Here is a 23,394-nt window from a genome sequence, read left to right on the forward strand (position 1 = left end):
TGTGTATATTATATAAATAAATATACTAAAAAAGAAATTCTAAACCCACACGCACTGATCTTTCCATCACCATCCCCATCAAAAGACAACTTCTTTGTCTTACCGCATAAAATCATGTGCAATAGGCAATAACTTGTCCTATAGAAATGCTTCCTTTTCCAGCATCCGGTAGCCAACAGTGCTTTTTTAATCAATGACCAAAAAAACATTCAAGAATAGAGAGATAATACTAATAACAGAAATAGTGTATTCAGAATTAGGTTTCCAATTCAAAATTTTATTAATCTTTTTTCTTCTTAATAATAATAATAATTAGGAAATAACAGCTCCACTCAAATTTCTCTAAAATATAATATTTTCCCAATTTCCATAATTACCCCGAAGAACGAATTGTACATGACGAACCTAACCGTTGCCGTAAAATCCGAGAAAAATTAAAATTAAAATAGTAACAAAAATACCAACAAGACAACACTTTCCTCCAACCTCGAAAGGCCCGCTCGAAGCTCTCTTCGAACTTCGAACTCATCTCAATCCTTCGAAACCCAGATCAACAACAACGAAATTATGCGTTCAGATTTTTGTCCCAAATAAAAAAAAAAAATCTCCATTTTTTTTACTCTTTTGTTTGGTTCAATTTTTTTATGGCCTCTTTTGTGGAAATCGATCGTTACAATCTAATTCCAATATCAGTAACTTCTCTTTGCGGTTGCCCATGTCGTTTCTTATCCAACCAAACCCTAACTTTCACTCGAAGAACCCCTAAACTGAATCTTAACTTAGTCTTTCATGGATCCGAATCCGTCCTCCTAGTTCGTCCTACGCGTTACATCAATCGGCGGATTATTACGGCCGTGGCTCGTGCTGAACCGGAAAGTGTCGACGAAAGCAATGCCAAGGAGGTACCTTTAGTATTGGTTGTGCACATATTTGCTTAACTTAGAACTGGATTTTGAAATGTTTGAATAATCTATTCGTTTGCATTTTGATAATGTAAAAGAAATCGAAATCCTGAAGACTTCAATTAATTAAGAAAAGCAAAAAAAAAGAAAAAAAAAGCTTAGGTGGTAAGGGATTCAAATAATTTTCGAATAAAGAATAGTTGGAGATTTGGAAGTAATTGGTTGATAAGAGAAATAGTCATGAAGAATGCATGAGAAATTTTAATGTAAGTTGCAAATATCAAGTTTTGTGTAGTCAATAACTGAAACTGTTGTTTAAAGATGGTTACTGAGACAGTTATGTTATAGGAAGTTGACAAAGGCCATATGTTACCAACGGTGAAGGATTCTCCTTCTAAGCACCAACATAAATCAAGTCAGTTGAGGAAAAGGATTGTTTTTGGACTTGGTATTGGAATCTCTGTTGGAGGTGCTGTATTAGCTGGGGGATGGGTTTTCACTGTGGCTATGGCTGCTACTGTTTTCCTCGGTGCACGCGAGTATTTTGAATTGGTTAGGAGCCGTGGAATCACTGCAGGAATGACACCTCCTCCACGATATGTCTCACGAGTTTGCTCTGTTATATGTGCTCTCATGCCCATTCTCACATTGTAAGATTGATGGATACCTTGTATTCTCTGATATTATCACAAGTTTATCTACTAATGTTTTGATTTCATTGTCTTTATTTTATTTAGAATGCAACATCCTCCCTTCAGAATCTTTTAGTTCCTACTTTGTGGTTAAAATCTTTTTGAAAATATTTGATGTCTTATTTCTTTAGTATTTCTGCTGTATTATCAGGTACTTTGGCAATATTGATGTTTCGGTGACATCCGCTGCATTTGTTGTTGCTATTGCATTGCTCTTGCAAAGAGGAAACCCTCGTTTTGCTCAGCTTAGCAGTACCATGTTTGGGCTATTTTATTGTGGCTACCTCCCTTGTTTCTGGGTTAAGCTCAGATGTGGTTTAGCAGCTCCTGCCTTGAATACTAGTAAGAATTTGGATTTTTAAACCTTTCTGCTAGTAAATCTAAATATTGGACAAATTTATCTATCAACAGTGAATACCAATCTTTGTTAAGTTGTCAGGTTAGAACTTAAAATGGCATTTCTTTAAAAGTCATAGTTTCTAGACTGCTTTTGCTTAAAACTTGGTGATTTGGATAAGGATTTTGAATTTTCTGACTCATGGATCTTGAAACATCTTTTATTTCCTTATTATAATATAATAATTTTGAAATGCATCAAGGAATTTTAAAACAGCTTTTATTTCTTTAGATGTGAAACGCCATTTCCTTTAGGCATCTGGTTCATTTGCGTGGGTGGTATGGATGATAATTTTGATGAAACTGTTTTACAAGCAGCTTCTTATTGACAGGGATAGGAGCTGGATGGCCATTTCTTCTTGGTGGCCAAGCTCATTGGACAGTAGGCCTTGTGGCAACCTTGATTTCTTTCAGCTGCATAATTGCAGCAGATACATATGCTTTTTTAGGTGGAAAGGTATATAGCCTTGGTCAACAAAATCTTATTTCACTTATTAAATTAAAACTTTAAGATGCCTTGAATGCTTCATTAGTTACAGGGTTACTGCTTGTGCTGTCGGCATCACTTTATTAGTTTTTTTTTTTGTTTTGCCATTTTTCAATCAAATTGCAAAAACTAAATCTATTTATATGGCATGAGGACTGATTTTTTCTTACATTTTAAGCGGTGGACGTATCATCCAATGACCATGATTTCGTTTGTTCCCCTGTTCTGATGCAGGCCATTGGGAGGACACCACTTACTAATATAAGTCCAAAGAAGACGTGGGAAGGAGCTATTGTTGGCTTGGGTGGTTGTGTAGCAACTTCTGTTGTATTGTCAAAGATTTTTAGCTGGCCATCATCTTGGCTAAGGTATTCAATCTATCTCACAAGTAATGATGTACTAAAGATTTTTGTTTTTGAAAAGTGGAGCTCTCTCACTCACACGCAGATACAAATGTTTTACTAGGATCATTGCAAGCATTCATTGTTAAATCCTTCCAAGAGACAAACATGGGGATGACTGGATTAGTTTGTTATCTATAAAAAGACATGGGTTCTATGAACTTCAAACTACATCTATACAACTCAGAAAATTTTATCCTTTTTTTTTTCTTCTGAAAATTTTAGTTTCATACCCTCGATGTATTCTTTTTCATTGATGCAGTGCAATAGCCTTTGGATTTCTGAACTTCTTTGGGTCTGTTTTTGGTGATCTTACTGAATCAATGATCAAGCGAGATGCCGGTGTTAAAGACTCTGGCACCCTTATACCCGGGCATGGTAATTATGGTCACTAATGTTTTAAGTTCTCCGATAAGTTATTGAATTAATTTTCGAAATACGTTTGATGGTGAACAAGAACTTTGCTTACTTTAAATAATTGAAAAAGAAGACACCGAATACCAGTTGGCTAGATTAATTTGGTGCTGCTTATATGGGATTCATTGTCTGTATTAAAAATTCAAGAAACTGTTTTAACATTTTGTGTGCACTGTCATGCAGGCGGAATACTTGACAGAGTGGATAGTTACATTTTCACAGGTGCTCTTGCTTACTCTTTCGTCAAAATCTTATTGCCGCTCTACGGCGTTTGATATGTAAACAATAGCAATAGAGGATACCAGATAGAAATTCGTCTGGGTTTTTTCAATATTGAAATGGAGTTGACAAGCACATTTGATTTGATGGATATAACGCAAGAGAAGAAGCAAAGGTTGTTTTTTGCAACTCTTCGATTGTCAAGTCGAGGAAAAACATTTTTTCTAGATAAATGTAATACTACACCGGCCATTTAGATTTCACAGACAAAGGGGTTTTTGCTTTTAACTTAAAATCATTTCCAACCCCACGTATTACTATAATTAGATAAATAAAACACAGTAAGTCAAATTTGTGTTTTTAATGGACCTTCAACGAGGGCCCAACAAAGCTTTGATTTTGATATTTAGTCCCACCTTTTTGGGTTGGATTGGGGACCTAATGGCGTAATAATAATAATAATAATAATAAATCTTCTTTAGGGATCATTTCTTTGATTTATTCAGTTTACTTTCCATTTTCCTTTGGAATTCAGAAAAAAGTGAAAAGCTGTAATCGCATATGCAATAACCAATTTTCAAAAGCATGACGAAATTAGTAAAATAAAAAATTTTCTTTATCTTGACTATACTAAAGAAAATGGCAAAATAAAACATCTGAGCTTGATAACTGGAAGGGTACGTGCTGCCTGCTATAATAAAGCTAAGGAAATGCATCCCCACTCTGAAAACAAAAGCCCTTGAAACCGCCCGGGTTTGCCAAACCCACATACTTTATGTTTCGTCGTTTAGCGTTTCACGGTTATTTATATAATAATAGTCACATTACAATTATATAATTTGGACTTAACTTCAATCTTATCATAATTGATATCGGTGGTTACGATGATGACACTTGATGTTACTCCGTATTGTCGGTTCCACCACTAATTTTAGCAACAAAATGTCTTGTTCGATTTTACTTTTTATATAGTGCGATGCCCTGCCCTATCTATCTCTCTATATATATATATATATATATATATATATATATAAACATCATGACAAACCTTAATTTTGTACATAATTTGTGGGCTATGTACATTTAAAATTCTAAAGTTAATCACATGAAAGTTATATATATTCACTTATTAACATAATTGCTAATCTTTATAAAAATTCTACTTTAGTTTTTGAATGCACCATTTGTTCTTGTAGTAACTAGTGATAAATTAATGTTTCACTGATCTTGGCCAAAAAAAAAAAAACTTAACGTTTCACGGAAGAAAATATAGATGTCATGAGCAGCTCTCAGGGTAAGTGAGAGACCATTAAAACACTAAGAAACCATTCGAATGTCCATACTCAACCATCAGAAAAGAAAGTTTCAGCGGCAAAATAAATTCATCGTATCATCATTATCATCACCAATGGTAAACTCTTTGTGACGTCTAAATTTATAGTATAATAATAACCATAATAATTAACACAGTCTTGAGGAAGAGAAAGTCGCCTTCTGATAACCTAAAGAAAGAAAATAAAGAAAGGGCGGTCACCCAACTATTAATTTGGGGAGGTAGGCAACAACCACTGAAAGACAAGCCCCCATGGCCATGAGGCTGCCAAACCCCTTAACTTTCACATGTACTTGTCTGTTTAACATACACATTTATACATATATACATATATACATATATATAGTCTTACCTATGTCATCCAAACACCAATCTATGAAATGTGTTATTGCCAAATCAAAAATGCTTGTCTATATCTTCTTCTTCTTCCAAGAACCTAACTTCCTTAATTTCACAAGATAGAAAGGAAGGAAAAATGCTTGTCTATATCTTCTTCTTCTTCCAAGAACCTAACTTCCTTAATTTCACAAGATAGAAAGGAAGGAAAAATGTTCTTACTTTTCTTTTATTGGACTTTGCCACATTGGTCTTAAGTAGATTATAAAAAATGGTGTGCTGATTGCTGAGCAACCGATCAATCGTATCAATATTTTGATGTTTCAAAACAAATTATAATATAGTTGCATTTATATATTATATTATAATAAAAAAATATAGTTTCCTTTTTAAAAATTAGTACTACCATCACTTTTTTTTTCTTTTTCTTTTAGTTTTGTTTTATGATGTGAATACTGTATAAAGGGAGAGAAACATTCAGAACAAACGACTAATTTGTTTGACATTTAAAGAGGCTATTATAAATTAGTACAATTGAAAAGAAAAGGATGAAAAAGACTTGAGAAATATATAATCAACGTCGGGTTGACATTTGATGAGATTTTTCAAAATACAAAAAGGAAAGATAAGAGAAGAAGATGGGGATAAAATGAAACTAGACGCTGGTTTGGAGGCTAGCCAAGTCATCCATGCAAAGTCAACTGTGGAGCCAAACCATTTCTCAAATATATGAGAAAGAGAAAGAGAAAGGCAGAGAGAAGGGAGAGTCTTGAGCATGAAGAGAGGGAATTGAAGCCAATTAGGATGCCATATTTGTTCATGGAGGGCCTACCATAATTGACTTTTGACAAGCATTGAGTGCTTGCTTTTTAGTTTTGGTATAAAAGGGAAATCACAAAATAGAAAAACAAAAAATTGTGTGGGACGCAATGAACGCGTTGTTTCTAAGCTGACTAAGAGATGGAGAAAGAAAAGGATGGAAAAGAGAGTGAGAGGAAATTTTAATAAAACAATGATGGAAACTTAAAGAAGAGTTGGAGAAGATATGGTGGGCAAGCATCTATTAAAGTTGAAGAATGAGGGTGAGTGTGATAGAGAGAAGCAAAAGATTGTCTGATGGAAACCCTAACTTTTCTTGCACTTGCACACCCCTGTATCTCAGCCATCCCCATTTCCTTCCCCTCCCACCACTCTCCACCTAGCTCCTACCTCCTTTTGCTTTTCTTTTTATTGCTTTTCTTAGGCATATTTGCCTTGGATGCTCACTAGGTTTTTGGCTTTAGCTTCACAAAATATAGGTTAATTCACCATATCTCAACCTATTGTTTGATTTATATTCATTTTGCTAAACCAAGTGATGGGTGTTGGCATGTGTATTTAAAGGCTGCAATCATTGTGCTTTATATATGGCTCAACCAATTCTAATTTTGCCTCTATACATATTAACTGCATTCTATTACTCATCAAAGGTTTAGAATTGATTTCATTAGTATTAGTTTGTGGTTACGATTATATATAGTTGGGGTGCTCAAATTTGGCAGATATCAAGGGAAAAATTTTTCAATCTGAAGTAATCATGGAAATTAATTGGATGATTAAATAGTAATTAATCATGTCAAATAGAAAGATTAATAAATTACACATGATAAACATCAGGAGATTGCTTCGCTGCTAAGAGAACACCGACTGCTAAAGGGCCAAGGGGGCAAAAAGAGGTAAAGGAACATCAACTTGGGGCAAGAAATCATATCCTGAAACTGTCTCTCTTCATCACAGCTTGTCGTAAGCAAGATACGTTATAAGAAGTGCATCTTTCGAGTGACAACGTGAAATGCATTGAAATTAATCAAATTAGCATTATCACTGATCTAGGAATATCTTTATGATGATCATGTGAAAAGATCTATATTAGTGATCATTTGAGAATCATGATTAAGTTTTCAAATAACAATAACAAAGAAGATTTGAGCATTCCAACGCGCCAATGCAGGGAGCAATTAGCTAGGTCATCTCAAAAGGGTTATAGAATTCCTGGTTTTTTTTTTTTTTTCTTTTTTCAACTTTTTCTATATTCTTTACTCATGCAAAGGGACCCATTTGTTTTTCTATGCTTTTTGTAAGCTCTAGGAAAAAAATGGAAGTTACAAGCTAATTGTGGCTTTGGGTGAACCAGAAATGGTTGTTGGATTACTGAATTAGGCTTTAGTTAGTGACCCACCAAACATGTTTTGAACTTGGAAGCGGACAAAAGCTGGCATATGTCTCGAGTCTATAGCATATCTTTGTTCTTCACAAAAATATAACTGATCAATCCCTCACTCCTAGGAGGCTTCTTCAAGACAAAAGTGCTTACCTCAATTCCTTAATGAAAAGTTGTTTATCATTACACTTTCCAGGCAAGGGTTTTTTTTTCTTTTAGATCTTCAAAAATATGTGTGCCACTTTTATCGGCTTCCATATGTAGAAGATGCCTAGCTAATTCCTGCTCTCTTTCTCTCTCTCTCTCTCTCTCTCTCTCTCTTCTCTCTCTCTCTCTCTCTCTTCAACCCCTGGAATCTGCTTTAAACTATTGAGGTGACAAAAGGCCACAATGGCATTAGATCCATCCAAGAGGGGTTTTGAATTTGGTTTTGGTGAGAAATGATAAGGGAAAGCCACTTTTCCTTGCATTTGTTATGTTCTTTTCTTTCCCTTTCCTTCTCACAAATGGGCCACGCACATAGGAGTAAAAGCAAACAAAAAAACATCCATAGATTGTTACTCCAGTCACAAAGTCACCATGATTTCAATTTCTTTTGCTAAAAGACCACTTCATTTTCGCCATAAGACTCTCTTGTTAGGCCTTCAAATGCATGCCTTTTTTAACTTGCTATAATACTCCTCTCTATTAGTCCTCATCATTGTTTGATTGTTTCTTTGTGAATTTGATTCTTTAGGAAAGCCTGAAAATGACTCTACATTGATGTGAAAAATATTCTAGCTGTTCCTGCACCATTAACCGTGCCTTTCCTAATCTTTGTTTTTGTAGCATCAACGTAATTTTCCCTTCCTTCATCGCTTTAAAAATAACACATTTTGGATGCACCATTTATGTAGCTTTTGCCCCACAAATTAATTAATGTGTCCTTGTAGTTGACCAAATGCATTATTGTAGCTTCCTTGCAACCCAAGCACGTATCAGTTTTGGGCCAAATTCACCTCGGTATGTCTTACTAACTCATACAAAGGTTGGACGACACGTTAGAATTTAAAGTTTCAAAAGAAAATGAGAATACAAAGAATGATTATATATCGACCGCCAGCCACGTAGAACACATTTTAACCATGTTCTTGGCACCACCTATGAGAATTTAGAAATTTGTTTGTTTAATTTGCAGATAGGATGAAATTTGAGAAGAATGTTGTTGGTGATGAAGGCAAAAACCTAAAATTATGAGGTGGGAGATTGGTTAATGGCAAAGGTTGAAGATTTTTTTTATATTCAAATCAAAGCTTCAAAATAAAGTAAAAAAAAAAAAAAAAAAAGAGAAAAGTTGAGAATAGATGTGAAAATTGAATTGGTTTAATAGTATTTAAGATAAGCTATTTATATCTGTATGATGAAGGTGTTGTTGACAAGTGATCTGAGTTTCAAGTGATAGAATTAAAATTGATGTTGCCAGTTCAACTTAAATTAATAATTAATAATTTAATTAAAAAAATACTAAATTTATATTTTTATATGCCATCAAATTATCAATTAAGATAACTGAATTGATATAATATTTGAAATTTTAGATGACTCCACAAATCAACTTGAATAAAAAAAATTGAATTAATTGTATTTGACTAATGATTCATAGTTTAAGATAAAATATTTATCTTGCCTTTTGAATTATAAAATATCTTTAAAAAAAGGCATTAAATTTTTTTAATTTGATATTCCTATGAATAATGATATATACTCGATTATAGATATCGTGGTAATTTCCTACTTATACTTTTTATAGTTTTTTACACGTTTCTCTCCTCAAAATTTATCAATCTTGCATTTATTTGTTTTCATTCAACTTTTCGATGACGTGAGAATAGTTTTATAACTAAATAAAGATAGGCAATGTACTTAATTATATTATGACGTAGTAGTAATGTCAAGTAATGACTAATGAGACGAAACATTTTTGCCGTGTTGGGCGATGATCCATGGTTTCCTTTAAAAACTGCCGTCGAGAAAAGAAAATTTCTCTGTGGTGCAGTGTCGCCCACTCTGAGGCAAATCTTCGGGCAATGAGATGGTGATTGTCCCAAAACAGAATGAATCAGACCGCAAAGATTGCATAATCTTAGTTGACAAAGACATTTCACTAGGCTGGTCTGTAGGTGATCTGGAAATGGATATGTTTCCATGTTCATTTACTGGCCTTCAAGCTATACAATGTCAGGTTCAGGCAAAATTTGGGACCCCCAACTCTGCCTTCCGTTTCTGTCGTAGATCTTTGGACTGGCATCATCAAAGTCAGTCAGTCAGTCTTGTTATGCAATGTCCGTATATCAGGCCTAACGCATGATCACGACCGTTCATTATTCACCGTTTGTCATTTTCAATCTCACCGTCCCCAGCATTGCAGGACATAAGACAAACAGTCACGATCATTTGATTGGGCATCGCTGCACCTCTTGATCAAAAGATTTCAACAGTTGATTTTGGGGTACTTCTGCGTAATCCAATAAACGTGCTCCACGTGCTCTTTGGAGGCTGTTAGGACAAGCGTCTTGGACATGCATACCGCACATTAGAAAAGCTTCTGTCATACGTCCCTTATCGTAATTGCCGACCGATTAGAAGATTAAAAATCCTTTTTTTTTTCTCTTTAAAAAAAATTAATATTACAAATTATTTTAAATTATAATGAAATATTTTAGAATTTTTAAAAAAATTTATATAATATACTTAAAATATAACATTGTGGAGCCATAGCCTCCCCATAATCATCTAAACTCAAATATAGTAATAATAATAATAGTAGTTGCTGTTAACGTTAGCCCATTGGTTGATCCGACAGTGATACACAGTTATCTACTTCGCTTGGGACAAAGTTCAAGCTCCTGTCCAAATCCTTGCCTAAGTAAGCTGAAGAATTCAACTCCTGTCACCATCTTCAACATTGACCCCAATTCCTTTTAACTCTCAAACAAATTATAGTAAGCATTTGGTAACAAATCAATCAAGGAAAAGCAATCAACTGATCATTAAAGAATTATATGTAGTCCGAAGTAATTTCTCTATAGTATTTTAGAATAACACCCTACCATTGTTAAAAGAATAAAATTAATGACTTTTCTCTTTTAATTTAATGATTAAGAGACAAATTAAAAGTTATTTAAGCATGAGTTCAATCCCATCATCCTTCTTTTCTCGTTGTAAGGGCACTAACCCTTTTTTGTAACAAAAAAAAAAGAATAAAATTAAGATAAAACATTTACATCAATCATTATTGAGTGACATTTAATATAAAATAATCCTTTTAAAATCGAAGATGATATAATCACCGAGATGATCATCTATATATGTAACATATATAATATCTATCATATGATAAAAAATTAATTATCATGGTGTTGTTAGAGTAGTCATTGTCCTTGAAGCTGAGGCTTTTCAATTTTTGTTTTTTAATAGGTAAGAAATTACTAATAGTAGTTATCATTATTATCATAATAATTTTAAATTTTATTATTATAACCAATGAGCCAAATATTTTTCTCTTTAACATAATTCATATGCAACATGGCCTTTCTTCTTAAATATTTTATAATTGTGTTTTAAGAAAAGTTTAGTTAGAATACTAATGAACAACTTTCAAGTTCAAGGAGAAGAGAAAAAGAAAGAGTTAGTAAACTAATTATGTGGCGGTCCAATAGTACATCACCCATGTGATGGCGAGGCATTAAAAAAATGTACTTCACCAAACGATAGCAAATTCAATGTAATAATAATGCGAAGTGTTGGCATGCATAAAATTTTATCATAGATCATGCACTTTTTTATAAATTAAAAAACTCAAAACTATAATTAACTATAAAGTAACATAATGAGCTTAATTATCTATTGCACCCATACTAATGGACATCTTGATGAAAAAAAAAAAAAGTACATTAAAGCATGAATTAAGCTTTTGTTATTGCATGAACAGGAGGAATTTAGGCCAACACCTGGACCTTCAGTGCCATAAATCTATGAACCCAGTTCATGATTAATACGAACACCCTCAAGTAAGCAATTACGATTAATCTTGGCCCTCGCTAACACAAAAAAATCCAGCTTAATGAACCTTTTTCACTTTAATAACTGTGGTTATCAAGAATGTCAAAAAGATTACCTGATTGGAAAAGCTAACAGAAAGATGTCTAACAAGCTTTTCGGTTGTAGGTTTTCCAACCAGACAAGCAGTTTGGGAGAAACAATGATCAGTTCCAGGGTGCCGCATCCAACACAAATAAAAAAGAGAACTGCAGAAATTACGTATTGTATCATGGAAAAAAGTTGCACCATGAAACCATTGTTTATTTACCGTCAGGTAAACCATTAAAATCAACCCTTCTATCTTCTGTTACCGGGGGGGGGGGGGGGGTGAAGAAGAGATCTTGGAAGGAAGAGAATTATTCCTCCACACAACAGAGTTGCAGATTGAGTGGGAAGTAAAAGTGTAAAACAGCTCTGTCCAAAACCTCTACCTGGAATCCGAACTTGGAGGTTTGTGAAGTTTCAGGAATTCCACAAACAGCAGAAAATATCATCCATAGTTCTCCTAAAAACAATTTATTGAATAGAACTGTATAATAAAAGAGTTGACGACTTGATCAAGCAATTAAACGATTGAAAAGAAAAAGCTACTAACATACGCCAGAGAATTTAATTTTTGAGGTCAAATTAATTCCCCCTTTCCCATAACTTGTTTTGCCATGTTGTCAAGTCAAGTGTACAACAAACAATCGCAACTTAAATCGGGAAAAAGAACCAAAACAGTTTACCCACATCCAAAGTAAAAGGCTGAAAATAAGAAAAAAAAAAAAAAAGGACTGTACAAAGCCATCAAGTTACTAGAATGTTTGGTTTCTTGATTGTAAACAATAAGCTTAAGGCACATAGACAATTAGATTAAGAGAACCACAGACAACAAAAATTTTAAGGAAGAAAAAAAGATAAAAAACTTTAAGCAGTGAGCTATGAAGCACCTTCGCAGCAAAGTTGAATTGGTAGAACCAATATTAAAAAAACTCCCCTCTTCAGCACCTCCAAGCTGAAGCAGCAATTAGCTCTCTCCTCTGCCAGCAAAGAACAAGTGCAGACTGCCTCTTCTCCACATGGAAACCCTTAATTGGAGTCCGCTGAACCAAACACTCGGCTTGAGACTCGGTGAAATTACTGAAAGTCAATGGAAAGAATCCAGATTGTACAAACAGACTCCTCCAAGACGGTGTTCTTTCCGGGGACCGATGTCGACCCAAGACAATCTTCTCGATACCAGGTCGAAGCAAGAACCTTTCAATCTTTTGCAAGGCATCAAGATTCATATTCACAGCATCAAGGGACTCAAGGAGGCTAGAATAAGATTGAAGGGCATGGATTATATGGTGAGGAAATGAGACATCGGTTCTATCGCAGCCCCTGTCCAAAGAGACCACAATTTTGGGTGACAACTGCTTTACAAAACGAAGGACTAGAGGAAGGGTTGAAGGGTAATTAGAAAATGAACCAATTGGGAGATTAACTGCAATTGCTTCATTTTCAGGTAAGTGAAGAGGCAACGACCAAGAACTAGAATTCAAGAAGTCAAGACTCATTATTTCAAACTCGAAAGCAATGTTGATTTCGCTAGCAAAGTGCTTAAGATTATCTCGAGTGAAACCGAGTTCTAGCTCATCATGAGTGGATGGAGAAGCAAAGGCAGTGATTTTCAAAGAAGGGGCACCCCCATTTCTCAAAACAAGTTCCTGCATCAAAGAAGCCCATTGCCCACCATACGCAATATCGAAATCAATAATGTGAATTCTACTACACCCTTCAAATACCTCAAGAAGTGCTTGGTTGCAAGTAAAATTTGCAAACTGAACGATTGGAGAAATCTCAGAGAATGACTTGTAGGCACCAATCTTGAAAATCATGTTATATGTGGACAAAGCCCATGGGCTGGTAGTGTTCAAACGAAGGAGTAACGATAAGGCCTCCTTGAAGTAGAAAGCAGCCCTGATAAAGGGCTTACCTACAGGAGAGAGCTGGTGATTGAGCCGCGCCAATATCCCGTGCGCGAGTACCGGATTCCCGGTTTCGATCAGCTCTGAGGCCTGGATTAGTTGGTCGATTATCGCCTGCTGAAGCTGCTGGTTCGCCAATTCATCACTAACTATTTTCGGTTTCGCTGTTGCTGCCATTCCAATTGTTGTTGGCCTTTGCTGAAGCATTTGGAGCTGTTGTTGTTGGCGCCGAACATAAAGCTCCTGTCCTGAACCCGAAAATGGAAACTTATGGACCTGATAGTTTGGTCCACTTGAGCCAGAGTTAAGTCTCTTTTGTGGTGGTGGTGATAAAAGATGATGTTCTTGCAATTGAGCACATGAAAGTGGCAAGTGCATAGCCTGATTTTGAGTAAACTGAGCTTGATTTTGGTTTATTGTCACCTGTGGATTAAAAATCTGAGGCTTTTCATCCAAAGCTTCAAGGGGCTGAAGATGCTGCTGTTGTGAAAAGGCACCAGGAGGGAGTGAAGTAGGTAAAAGATTGGGTGGTGAAGATGTAAATACGGGATTTGTTGGGGTTGAAACCGTACCAAGTCTTGTAAAATCAGAGCTACTTCCAGTAAGAGGAGGGTCAATGTTGCTTACCAAATTGCCACCACTAGTAATGGACTCAAAGGTAAAACCTTGATCCACCACACCGAAACCTGCATTGAACAACTCCATATCTTGAGAGCCACCACCTGACTGAAGAATCTTGTTTAATCCTATAGAAGGGTCTTCAACATCACCCATAATTAACTTCAAAATGGATTGTTCTTGACTAGGAGACCCCGACAATACGCTCTCCCAATCCTCCATACCCAAACCACATTTTTCCGTTCCAAAATCTACGGATTGGCCGTTGTTATTCTTGCCAGAGACAGCCGTCGTTGCCGCCACGCCGGTGGTGTCCGTGGAGGCACCGCTGCCTCCGCCGCCGAGAGAGGAAGACAGTGTTGAGGAAGATGTTGGAGGACTTGGGCTTCTTCTAGTGTCAAGAACAGATGTGGGCTCACTACCTACATAGCAGCAACCTTCCTTGTTGTTTTGCCACTTTTCTTCTTCTTCTTCTTGTTGATGATGATGTTGGTTTTGAATTAAAAGTGATGAACCTGAGCAAGAAGAAGTAGAAGAAGAGAAATCTAACGCCCCCTTCCTTTGAAACTCCTCAGAGGGTAGGGGCATGGCCGCCTTCGTGTAAGAAAATCAAAAACAAAAGAACCTGAAAATAACCCAAGTACCCAAAACTCTCCAGTTTCCAATAATCAATAAACCACCACCCACCGGTTTCACAAAAAGGAAGAAACCAAAACAGAGATGGGTTAGTTTGAATATTACAAAGAAGAGGTTAAAAAAGAGACAAATTTCAACTGGAAGAACGACTAAAATTTTGGATGATAAGGCTTAACTCAAGAAAAAAAGGAGACCCATTTCCACCTTAGCTTCTTCTATTACTCGTGCTTTCTTTCTTTTAATTCACGGATGCTATTGGTACCTCGACATCCATTTTTGGTACCATCTTTTCCTTTCTTCGTGTTCTGTGCCTTTACTTTGCGGTTGGGTTTTTTTCTTTTCCTTTCTCGTCTCCTTGAGCCTTTGTAATAGTATTCTGCCTTCCGTCTATTTCTTGCTATGGATGCGTGCAACATATAAAAGTTGTTAAGTGCCCTTCAGCCTCTCTCTCTTTGTGTAATTTTTTTCTTTTCTTGATTTTTTTATATTATTGTTTATTTGTATATATTTTTTTTGTGGCTTTTGTCTGCAGACGTGGTTATCTCCCTGGTGGAAGGGTTTCTGTCCGTCATTTCACCCCTACTCTCACCTCAAACGCGCGTGGAAAACAACTATTTCTCCATTTGCCCATTTTTCATTTTCCAATTTGGTTAAAATTCAAGCAAGCTTTCATTCTCGTCAAGCTTTTTTCATGCGCGTCAAATTTTGTTTTATATATCGTTTATTATTATTATTATTATTATTACCGACGAAACAGAGAAAAGGTAAAGTGGGGAAGAAGTTTTTTTTGTTATTTATTCAAATCCTTATAATACCCTTACCTTGCCGTAAAATTTTAGCTTTATTCCTCCAGCAAGGAGTGGTTTGAGTGGGGCATTTTAGGAATTTCATAGAAACAGATCCTGCTGGCCTGGTTTTCGAAACGGAATCTGATGACATGAGATAATGAAAGTGGCCTTTTTAGAGGGTTTTGAAAATATCGAGAGGATTTTAACGGTTGAGATATTTTCGCTGAGGTAAAACCGTGTGGCTGTGATTAAGAGTTTCTGTTGATTTTGCAGTCCAAGTCCTGAGTTAATGAGTTGGACTCTTGTGGACCAATGGGGTTGGGCGCGGCTCGTTTGCGTGAGACGTCGGTTTCTGGGTGCTGGTAGAAATGTAAATAGTCACAGAAATTATATGCAGCTTTGATCATTTTTAGGAAAGTGAAGGGCATAGTTGTCAATGTATTTTTACTATATACGTAGAAAATTGAGGGATTTAAGGAGTATTTAAGAAGCAATATTTCCTTGTTTCTTAAGATAATTAAATTAATGTCACATGATGGAACTAAAAGAGTAATACTTTGGATTAATTAATGAATTTAAAAGCAAATAAAATCAATTGTACAATGCTTTGAATCTAATTGACAATTAAGCCTTCATTAACTCATTTGCAATGAATTTTTGAATGCTTGAAATTAATTTAAATATAATTGAACTAACATTTAGTTGATTTTTTTTTTATTTTCTCTATATCTTGGCTTATTTTGTACTCTTTATTAATTTAGTCATTATTATTAAAGTTTTTTTAGATTAATGTTCAATAATTAAGAATTTTGAATTTATAAATATAATGGAAATTATAATTATAATTAATTATTAATTATTAACTAATCAAATAAATAAAATAAAATTTAACATGATAAATTCAATATAAAATTAAATTAAATTAAATTCATATAATAAAATTTTAACGTAAAACTTCGTGATTGTATTATTAAGATTTGATTGACTCTTGCACTAAAAAATTTATCTTAAAATAAAAAAATTTTTAAAAAATAAATTATTCACCTCATTGAACCCATTAAAAAATTAACTAGTCAGTCCAATTAATTTAGCTTGTGTCTGTTGCATCATGCAACATTTTTTTTTTATTATATCAAAAAGATAAAACTTTAATACAAGTAAAAAAAAAATTAACAAATTTCTCAAACACCTTTTAACTATTAGACCATAAAACTTGAGGATCATGCAACAATTAGATGTAGAGAGATACGGCCTTGGATTTTGCATCGTAATCAATAGCGACTAAGAAGCAAGGAATAATTATTGCCTCAACCTTGATATAGTAAGCTTAGACTGGATTTCATTGCTTGCCATTGTAAAAACACACGAAGAAACACAATATCTCTTCCAATAACTTGGTTTTCGATCATATTGTCGGCCAAGACCTGAAAAATCATGAAAAAAAAAAAAAAAAAAAGAGACCCATGCAACCAGCTCTGCCCCCATGCAATGCGTTACTGTCAGTCAAATCCTATCATTAAAAAAAAAAAAAAAAGGATGGGACGACATAAATTTAGAACAATTGGTAAAACCTTCTGAATGTTTCAACAATTTTCAGCCTTCTTTAATATACACCCCTTAAAAGCGTCAAAGTTGCTGTCGAATTTACTTTGTTTTTTATTTATTTCATCTCTTGAGACTGGGATGAATTTTGTGTATATTTGTTTTAAGGATTACTCGCTCAAAATCAATAATGTCATTTTCCTTGGAGCATATCCGTAAGTACTTCCCTGTGAGCCAATGATCATGATTCATAAAATTGGAAAGGGATGATAACATTCCCTTTTACCCTGTGATTCATCATCAATTTTGACTTTTTTTTTTTAATATCCATAAGTGATATAATTAATAAAATTCAAGCGAAGACGAGGAGCTTTTTCATATTAGTACAAAATTTGTACTTGCAACCCCTGCGAAACTATATGTATATGTATAAATGATGTGTATTCAAAAGGTGTAATTAATTTGTGTATTTAAGTGAAAATTTATTTATGAGATGATAATAATAATGAGAAATCCGTGAGCTTTACAGGGACTCTAGGGAGCAGGTATTTTGTCTGTCTTTGTCTAGACAAATTTGAGACTGGGTGTTAATATAGGGAGAGGAGACATTCAAGCCTAGTTTTGCCATGAATTGTCTGGGAAATCCATGATTTGGACATGTCGAGGAGGCATAGTTTATCACCGTCCTGACTACCACCGTGTGATTGGTGACAACAACTCCACCTCGTCTCTCGTATGAAATAAAAAGTTATTTAAATTTTAAAATTTAATTAAATTAATTTATATTATTATTTTTAAAATATAACATTTAATAATTTTAAATTTTAAATTTTAACACTTACAATTTTTTTTTATTTTGTAAAAAAAAAAAATCTTACTCAACTTTCTTTATTATTGAAAAAAATAATATATAAAATATATTTTATATGTAATAATAACAAGAAATTGTCAAACACATTGACAATTGAATTTTTTTTATTTTATAAATAAAGATAATAAGATAACAAATATTTTTAAAATATATTTAAAAATTAATTAAAAAATAAAACATATAGCATTTTAATAATAATAATAATAATAATAATAACCCGTTTGAAAGCTTTCTTCTTTCTTCTCCCTGTTAATTTTCTATTCTAATAACTTTCAAAAATTTTATCCCTCTCTTTACCTCTCACTCTTTCTATCTTTTTAATCTTTGCTGGCTTAAAAGGGCTGGTGATGACAAGTTCTTTTCTCTCTTCTCAAGACACCCCAAATCTCAAGCAACTGAAACAAAAAGATCTAGTCCAAGCCACCATTACGACCAAAGCTAAAGTCTAAAACAAGCGTTTTTTCAAGCTTTTCAAGTCGAAATCGCTTCCCCTTTGGATAATACAAACTTCTTAGCTTGTTTTGATTGATTGAAGAGAACTAATCATAATCATGACGTGAGACCCTCTACAAGGGCTCTACTTATCATAAATACATGCCCTTTTTTTTTTTTTTTCTTATAGTGTTCTCTCTCAGATGTTAGGCAGGACATGATTAAAATACACATAAAAAATTGATTAATTATTCATTGGTCCGCATGGAAACGTTGAAGAAATGGTTAGCTTAGGTAAACATGGCCGACTCCGTGACACAAGCACCGCGAATTTAGATCACGGATTAATCAATTTTAACTACTTAAAACTCCAAGAAATAACATAAAACAAATGCATCCATGCATACATATAGCGAATATATATATACACACAAATTCACGATATTGTTTTTGTAACATGTCTTTGACTTTTCGTTTCGTTAGTCTGGTTGGTGACGAAGTCTTTCATCATGTTGCTGAACTATTATATATATACAAGTTTTGGCATTTGCTGTTCGATCGAGTAATTGAGTTGTGAGGGGCAATCAAGATTTGCTTATTCATTAAAGAAATTTGTTACCTTCTAAAGTTCAGCACGAAACCGCAATTCCGCAAGCATAATACTACATAAAATACTCAGAATTGAGCTAGGTGAAGCTGTGAAGGCTAAACACCTTTTTTTTTTGGGTGCAAACTATAAGTTTTTAGCTTTTAAATTATAATTTTATTTTATTTTACCGATTGCATTATATTAAGTGAAAAAAAGGGTAATAATTTCTAGATTAATATGCCAAAAAGATAAATGTATGTTTCTTGAAATATGATAATTTAAAATATTATAAAATAATATAAGATAAATATAATATAAAAATAAAATATAAAAATAACACTATTTAAAATTTTAACAATAATTATATATGAATTTAATAAAATAAAAAAAATATTTTATGTTTTTATATTTAAATGAATTATAATATAAAATTTTTATATAAAATATAATATAAATATATAAATTTTAATATTTTATATTATATCAATATACAAATTATAGATCTACTATTATTATTATTATAGACTCGTAGGAATAGAAACAGGGTGTGGATGACTAACAGCTGCTTGCCCTTTTATGTCAAACGTTGTCGTGCCTCCAGCCTTGTGATCAAAGAAACCACGTGACCTTTAGAAAATCAGCAAATAAAACCAGGCAGAGGTGGACTCTAGGTCCATTCAACTTCATTGCTTTTCTCTTTTTTTCGTTTTTGTTAATAAAGAACATGGCTGATTTCGGACAAGACCTGAATATGAACATTTTTCATTTTTCGCATGATACCAGCCCATGTGCATTTCTATTTTCACATTGTTTGAGCTAGGCCTAGGTGTAGCCGGCCTAGGTTTTGTTCCCTGTTAATTTCACTTCTAAAATTTGAGTCCAAAATTTCAGCCCAACATAGCGAGAGTGAAGAAAAACACATTCATTGTCCCTGCACATAACTAAACCAAGTTGTACACGCAAGCACCACTCATAATTTTAATCTGTTGTCAAGTTCCTAATTCACTAAACCTTACTAATATCTTTTTTGTTGGATCATTTAATTTTTACTTTTTACTTTCTAGCAGTAAAATTTTTAGGAAATAATCCCATATTTTCTTTGACCTCTCACGCTCATAAAAATTAAAAAATGTTATCAAAATTATATTAATTAGAGTATTTTTCGTATTTTCGTGTGGTTTTTTTTTTCTGTTATAATTACTAATTAAGGTACATTGTTGTGGTAACACAGTACTAATTCAATATTGATGCTGTCGTGGCAGTTCTTGGTTAGCAGCCTCCAACCGATTCGGAGGAGAGGCGCACCGCACCGTAGCAGAAGCCCAAACCTATTTTTAGATGAAGAGCTATCTGTCATCTCACTCCTATTTACGTCCTTTTTGTTTAGTCTCTTAAGACAACAGCTTAGGCCAAGTCGGTCGGTCCGTTGATTTCTCCATCAATCTATCTTTTTAATTCAATCCGTAAGTTTCCTTTCTTTTTTTTTGTTATTTCCAATCACTTGATTTATTGATTTTACTTTTGATATCTGCTGTAAAAAAAATATATATATATATATAATAATAAAAAAAGATTAAACCTTGCGTTGTTGTCGTGGGATTCCTCAAAATCGAATGGGTTCGTATGATGATGTTTCTGTTTTTCTGTGTTGAATTTGCGATGATCGGACTCTTGTTTTCCTTTTTTTTATTATATGAAATTAAAGAATTTGTTATCTTGATTTTGAATTTAGGTTCTTTAGATTTCGTGATTTTTGTTCAAGTAATGTCTAAAAATTGGGTATTAGTTGACTTGAGGGTTTACTTCTTGTGCAGTGATATCTACAGAATGACTAAAAGCTGCTTCAAGATTGAGCATGATTTTGGTTTGTTATTGATGATCGTGTATTAGTATTAGATTTTTTTTTATCAATTTAGCTGTTGTTTGGTTGGTCTCATTAATTTATGGCTTCTTGATCTTCAGAGAAAAGGCGTGCTGAGGCTGCAAGAATTAGGGGAAAATACCCAGATAGAATTCCAGTAAGAATTAATCGTTAACCTTGTTTTTTTTTAATAAAGTTTTGATTTTTTGTTGATGTTAAAGAATAATTTTGATTGTTCCATGGCTTGTCTACCCTTTCTTCATTTATTGTTATGCATTTTAACCTTTTTAAGGTTGGGCGAGATTTTTTGCTAGGTATGAGTTTTGGTTCCATTTTATCGTGTAAATGATTTTGATTTGAACTAAGCATGCCCTTGTCGACCAAATAATTCAATTGGCTACGAACTAAGCATGCCTTTGTCGACCGAATAATTCAATTGGTTAAGTTACTGAGAAGTCTTTTTTTTGTTTGTAATAATATTGCTGAAACATGGTTCTTTCTTCATCTCTGAACTTAATGATTTTGACCCTAAATCAGGCTTGCATTGCCTTGACTTGTAGTACTGGTATAAATTTTGGTTTAAATATATGTTAATGGAAGACCACTGTGTATGAGTAAGACTTATGATGGTGTGTTTGCAGCACAATGATATCTATTGTATTAATGTCAGTTATATAATTTTCTTAATGTATGTTCATGAGATGTGACTTGAGGATTATAAGCAATAGACGAAAATTGGTATTGGCAGGACTGTCGTTTCTGTCTAGATACTATTACAGAAATAGAAAAGATATCAAGTATTTTTGGTTTTGGCAAAACTGGTGCTCGTTCTGAGCTGGAGAAAAAGGAAAAGTTTTGCTCATTTGGGCATGGCTAAATTAGAACAGCTAATAGTCAGAAATAGAATGTGTGCTCTATACATTTCCTATTCTATAGCTTAATAAAGATTAAATCTGAGCCTCAGATACCCTGCCCCTCCGATGTGAGAAAATGAAAAAACCCCTTCAAAGATAGGAAGAAGAAGGAAAGCATGATACTCAAGAACCTAAAAGTGTAGGGTGGATGATTTGTTTATCCTTGAGTTATCAATAGAAAAGGACTTCATAATTAAACTGTGTAAGGTTAAATGGAGTCTGCTTAAATTGGTTAATGATTGTATGGCTTTTCATCCATGCATGATACAAAAGAGAAATTTATAAATTTGTGATATCCGAATCTTGCTTCTATTGATATTTGTTCATGTGCTTTTTAGGTGATCGTGGAGAAGGCAGAGAGAAGTGACATTCCTAACATTGACAAGAAGAAGTAAGCAACAGTTTCATGCCAAGTTTACTTAATGTTATGTTATCTTATTCACTGTTATCATCATTACTATTGATTAGCAACTGTTAGCTATGAAGTGTGTGGCTGCATTTTAAGTCCATTGATCAACACAATTTTGCAATCCCTTTTTTGGAACCCCTAATAGTACTGCATTTGCTTATTTTCTTTAGTACAATTGAAATATAGGTACAGATATTTCTCTAATGACTGGATTACATAATTTACAGATACTTAGTCCCTGCTGACCTGACGGTGGGTCAGTTTGTTTATGTAATCCGGAAAAGAATTAAACTCAGTGCTGAAAAGGCTATCTTCATATTTGTGGACAGTGTTCTCCCACCAACGGGTATTTGAATTCACAAATTTCTTTTCTCTTTGAATAATGTTAAATGCTAATATGTCACTTTTTCAAATTCAATCGTTTGACTAATTAGCTATGATCATATTACAGGAGCAATTATGTCAACCATCTATGATGAAAAGAAGGATGAGGATGGGTTTATGTATGTTACATACAGCGGGGAAAATACGTTTGGCTAGCAGATCAAGCAGTGACCTTATTTCCATGTTAATGTTGTCCTTTCATTAAATAATTAATAATTGTGGCATTATGCCTAATATATGACCTTTCTGTCTTTGTGTGTATAGTTTCTCTGTATGTAGCTTCTCAGCAGACTAAAATGTCGGACCAATGAGCAATTTAAAATTCATTGAACCGTGTTATATTATATTCCTGCATTTACCATTGTCAGTTTGCACGATGATCTGTTGAATTGACAGAAGTTGACAATTTGGAAGTGTTTCATCTCGAATCATGAGCTTTTTTAATTTTCCATGTTTTACGGTTGCTTAAACATTTTCTAGTATTCAATAACCGTTTGTTCTTTTTTACTGTTTTGTTCCTTTAGTTATCTTAAGGTATGGCTCCCTCTGCTCTATTTGGTAAGTATTTCTTCCTTGCAAAAAGTCATCAATGGAATTATATGATAAAAGTAAAGTACTATCAGAACTGATAAGTTTAACATGGATGGTGTATAGAAGATTCAGACCAAGAACATATGGGATCAAAATGATTTCAGTCAGAAGCAACTCAAACTGACATAGATGAAAGGTTTACCAGGTGGTGGGCCGTAAGGGGTTACGGCAGAAATCTTACTTGTTGATCATATTGGAGGAATTATAAGATTTAAAAAAAAATATTCGTCTGAGACCACACAGGAGGTACCAGACAAGCCAAAATCAACTATGTAAAAGCAACTACGAGGTTAGAACTTGGAAATTGGAATCATGAATGCAGTTCTCTGACAGTAATGAATGAG

General features: G+C 33.9%; 2 protein-coding genes and 1 pseudogene across 6 annotated transcripts; 2 read left to right on the top strand and 1 right to left on the bottom strand.

The window, feature by feature from the left end:
* The first annotated feature begins 426 nt into the window (after positions 1-426).
* On the top strand, positions 427-3,703 carry LOC111313768 (phosphatidate cytidylyltransferase 4, chloroplastic-like). Of its 3 annotated transcripts, XR_016332689.1 has the most exons (8): positions 427-902; positions 1,251-1,552; positions 1,746-1,936; positions 2,323-2,447; positions 2,712-2,845; positions 2,943-3,029; positions 3,141-3,256; positions 3,479-3,703. XR_016332689.1 is itself a non-coding variant. In XM_022914508.2 (7 exons), exons 1-7 carry the CDS (start codon positions 645-647, stop codon positions 3,568-3,570), a joined length of 1,218 nt encoding a protein of 405 aa, XP_022770243.2. In that variant the 5' UTR covers positions 427-644; the 3' UTR covers positions 3,571-3,703. The 3 variants fall into 3 exon arrangements, 1 of the variants encoding a protein (XP_022770243.2); XR_016332688.1 differs by having other exon boundaries at positions 2,943-3,256; XM_022914508.2 differs by lacking the exon at positions 2,943-3,029.
* Positions 3,704-12,257: 8,554 nt separating this feature from the next.
* Positions 12,258-15,160, bottom strand: LOC111313771 (scarecrow-like protein 6 pseudogene; annotated as a pseudogene). The gene has a single exon (XR_016332598.1). The product of XR_016332598.1 is annotated as a scarecrow-like protein 6 pseudogene (transcript).
* A 5,054-nt stretch (positions 15,161-20,214) lies between these two features.
* On the top strand, positions 20,215-22,803 carry LOC111313772 (autophagy-related protein 8f-like). 2 transcript variants are annotated; one of them, XM_022914513.2, is made up of 6 exons: positions 20,215-20,354; positions 20,706-20,755; positions 20,854-20,909; positions 22,005-22,057; positions 22,303-22,421; positions 22,527-22,803. In XM_022914513.2, the coding sequence occupies exons 2-6, from the start codon at positions 20,719-20,721 to the stop codon at positions 22,613-22,615; spliced, it is 354 nt and encodes a 117-aa protein (XP_022770248.1). In that variant the 5' UTR covers positions 20,215-20,354; positions 20,706-20,718; the 3' UTR covers positions 22,616-22,803. The 2 variants fall into 2 exon arrangements, with proteins under 2 accessions (XP_022770248.1, XP_022770249.1); XM_022914514.2 differs by lacking the exon at positions 20,215-20,354 and adding an exon at positions 20,472-20,508.
* Positions 22,804-23,394: the final 591 nt, after the last annotated feature.

Source organism: Durio zibethinus, chromosome 23 (assembly GCF_047325235.1).
Source record: "Durio zibethinus cultivar Kanyao isolate XHJ-2024 chromosome 23, ASM4732523v1, whole genome shotgun sequence".
NCBI lineage: Eukaryota > Viridiplantae > Streptophyta > Magnoliopsida > Malvales > Malvaceae > Durio > Durio zibethinus.

Bases quoted from the DNA above. Each gene is read 5' to 3' on its own strand.
- LOC111313768 (XM_022914508.2), top strand. From the start codon at position 645: ATGGCCTCTTTTGTGGAAATCGATCGTTACAATCTAATTCCAATATCA. The intron at 1,553-1,745 runs GTAAGATTGATG...CTGTATTATCAG, and splicing joins CTCATGCCCATTCTCACATT to GTACTTTGGCAATATTGATG. The intron at 2,448-2,711 runs GTATATAGCCTT...GTTCTGATGCAG, and splicing joins ATGCTTTTTTAGGTGGAAAG to GCCATTGGGAGGACACCACT.
- LOC111313772 (XM_022914513.2), top strand. From the start codon at position 20,719: ATGACTAAAAGCTGCTTCAAGATTGAGCATGATTTTG. The intron at 20,756-20,853 runs GTTTGTTATTGA...CTTGATCTTCAG, and splicing joins CAAGATTGAGCATGATTTTG to AGAAAAGGCGTGCTGAGGCT. The intron at 22,058-22,302 runs GTAAGCAACAGT...CATAATTTACAG, and splicing joins CCTAACATTGACAAGAAGAA to ATACTTAGTCCCTGCTGACC.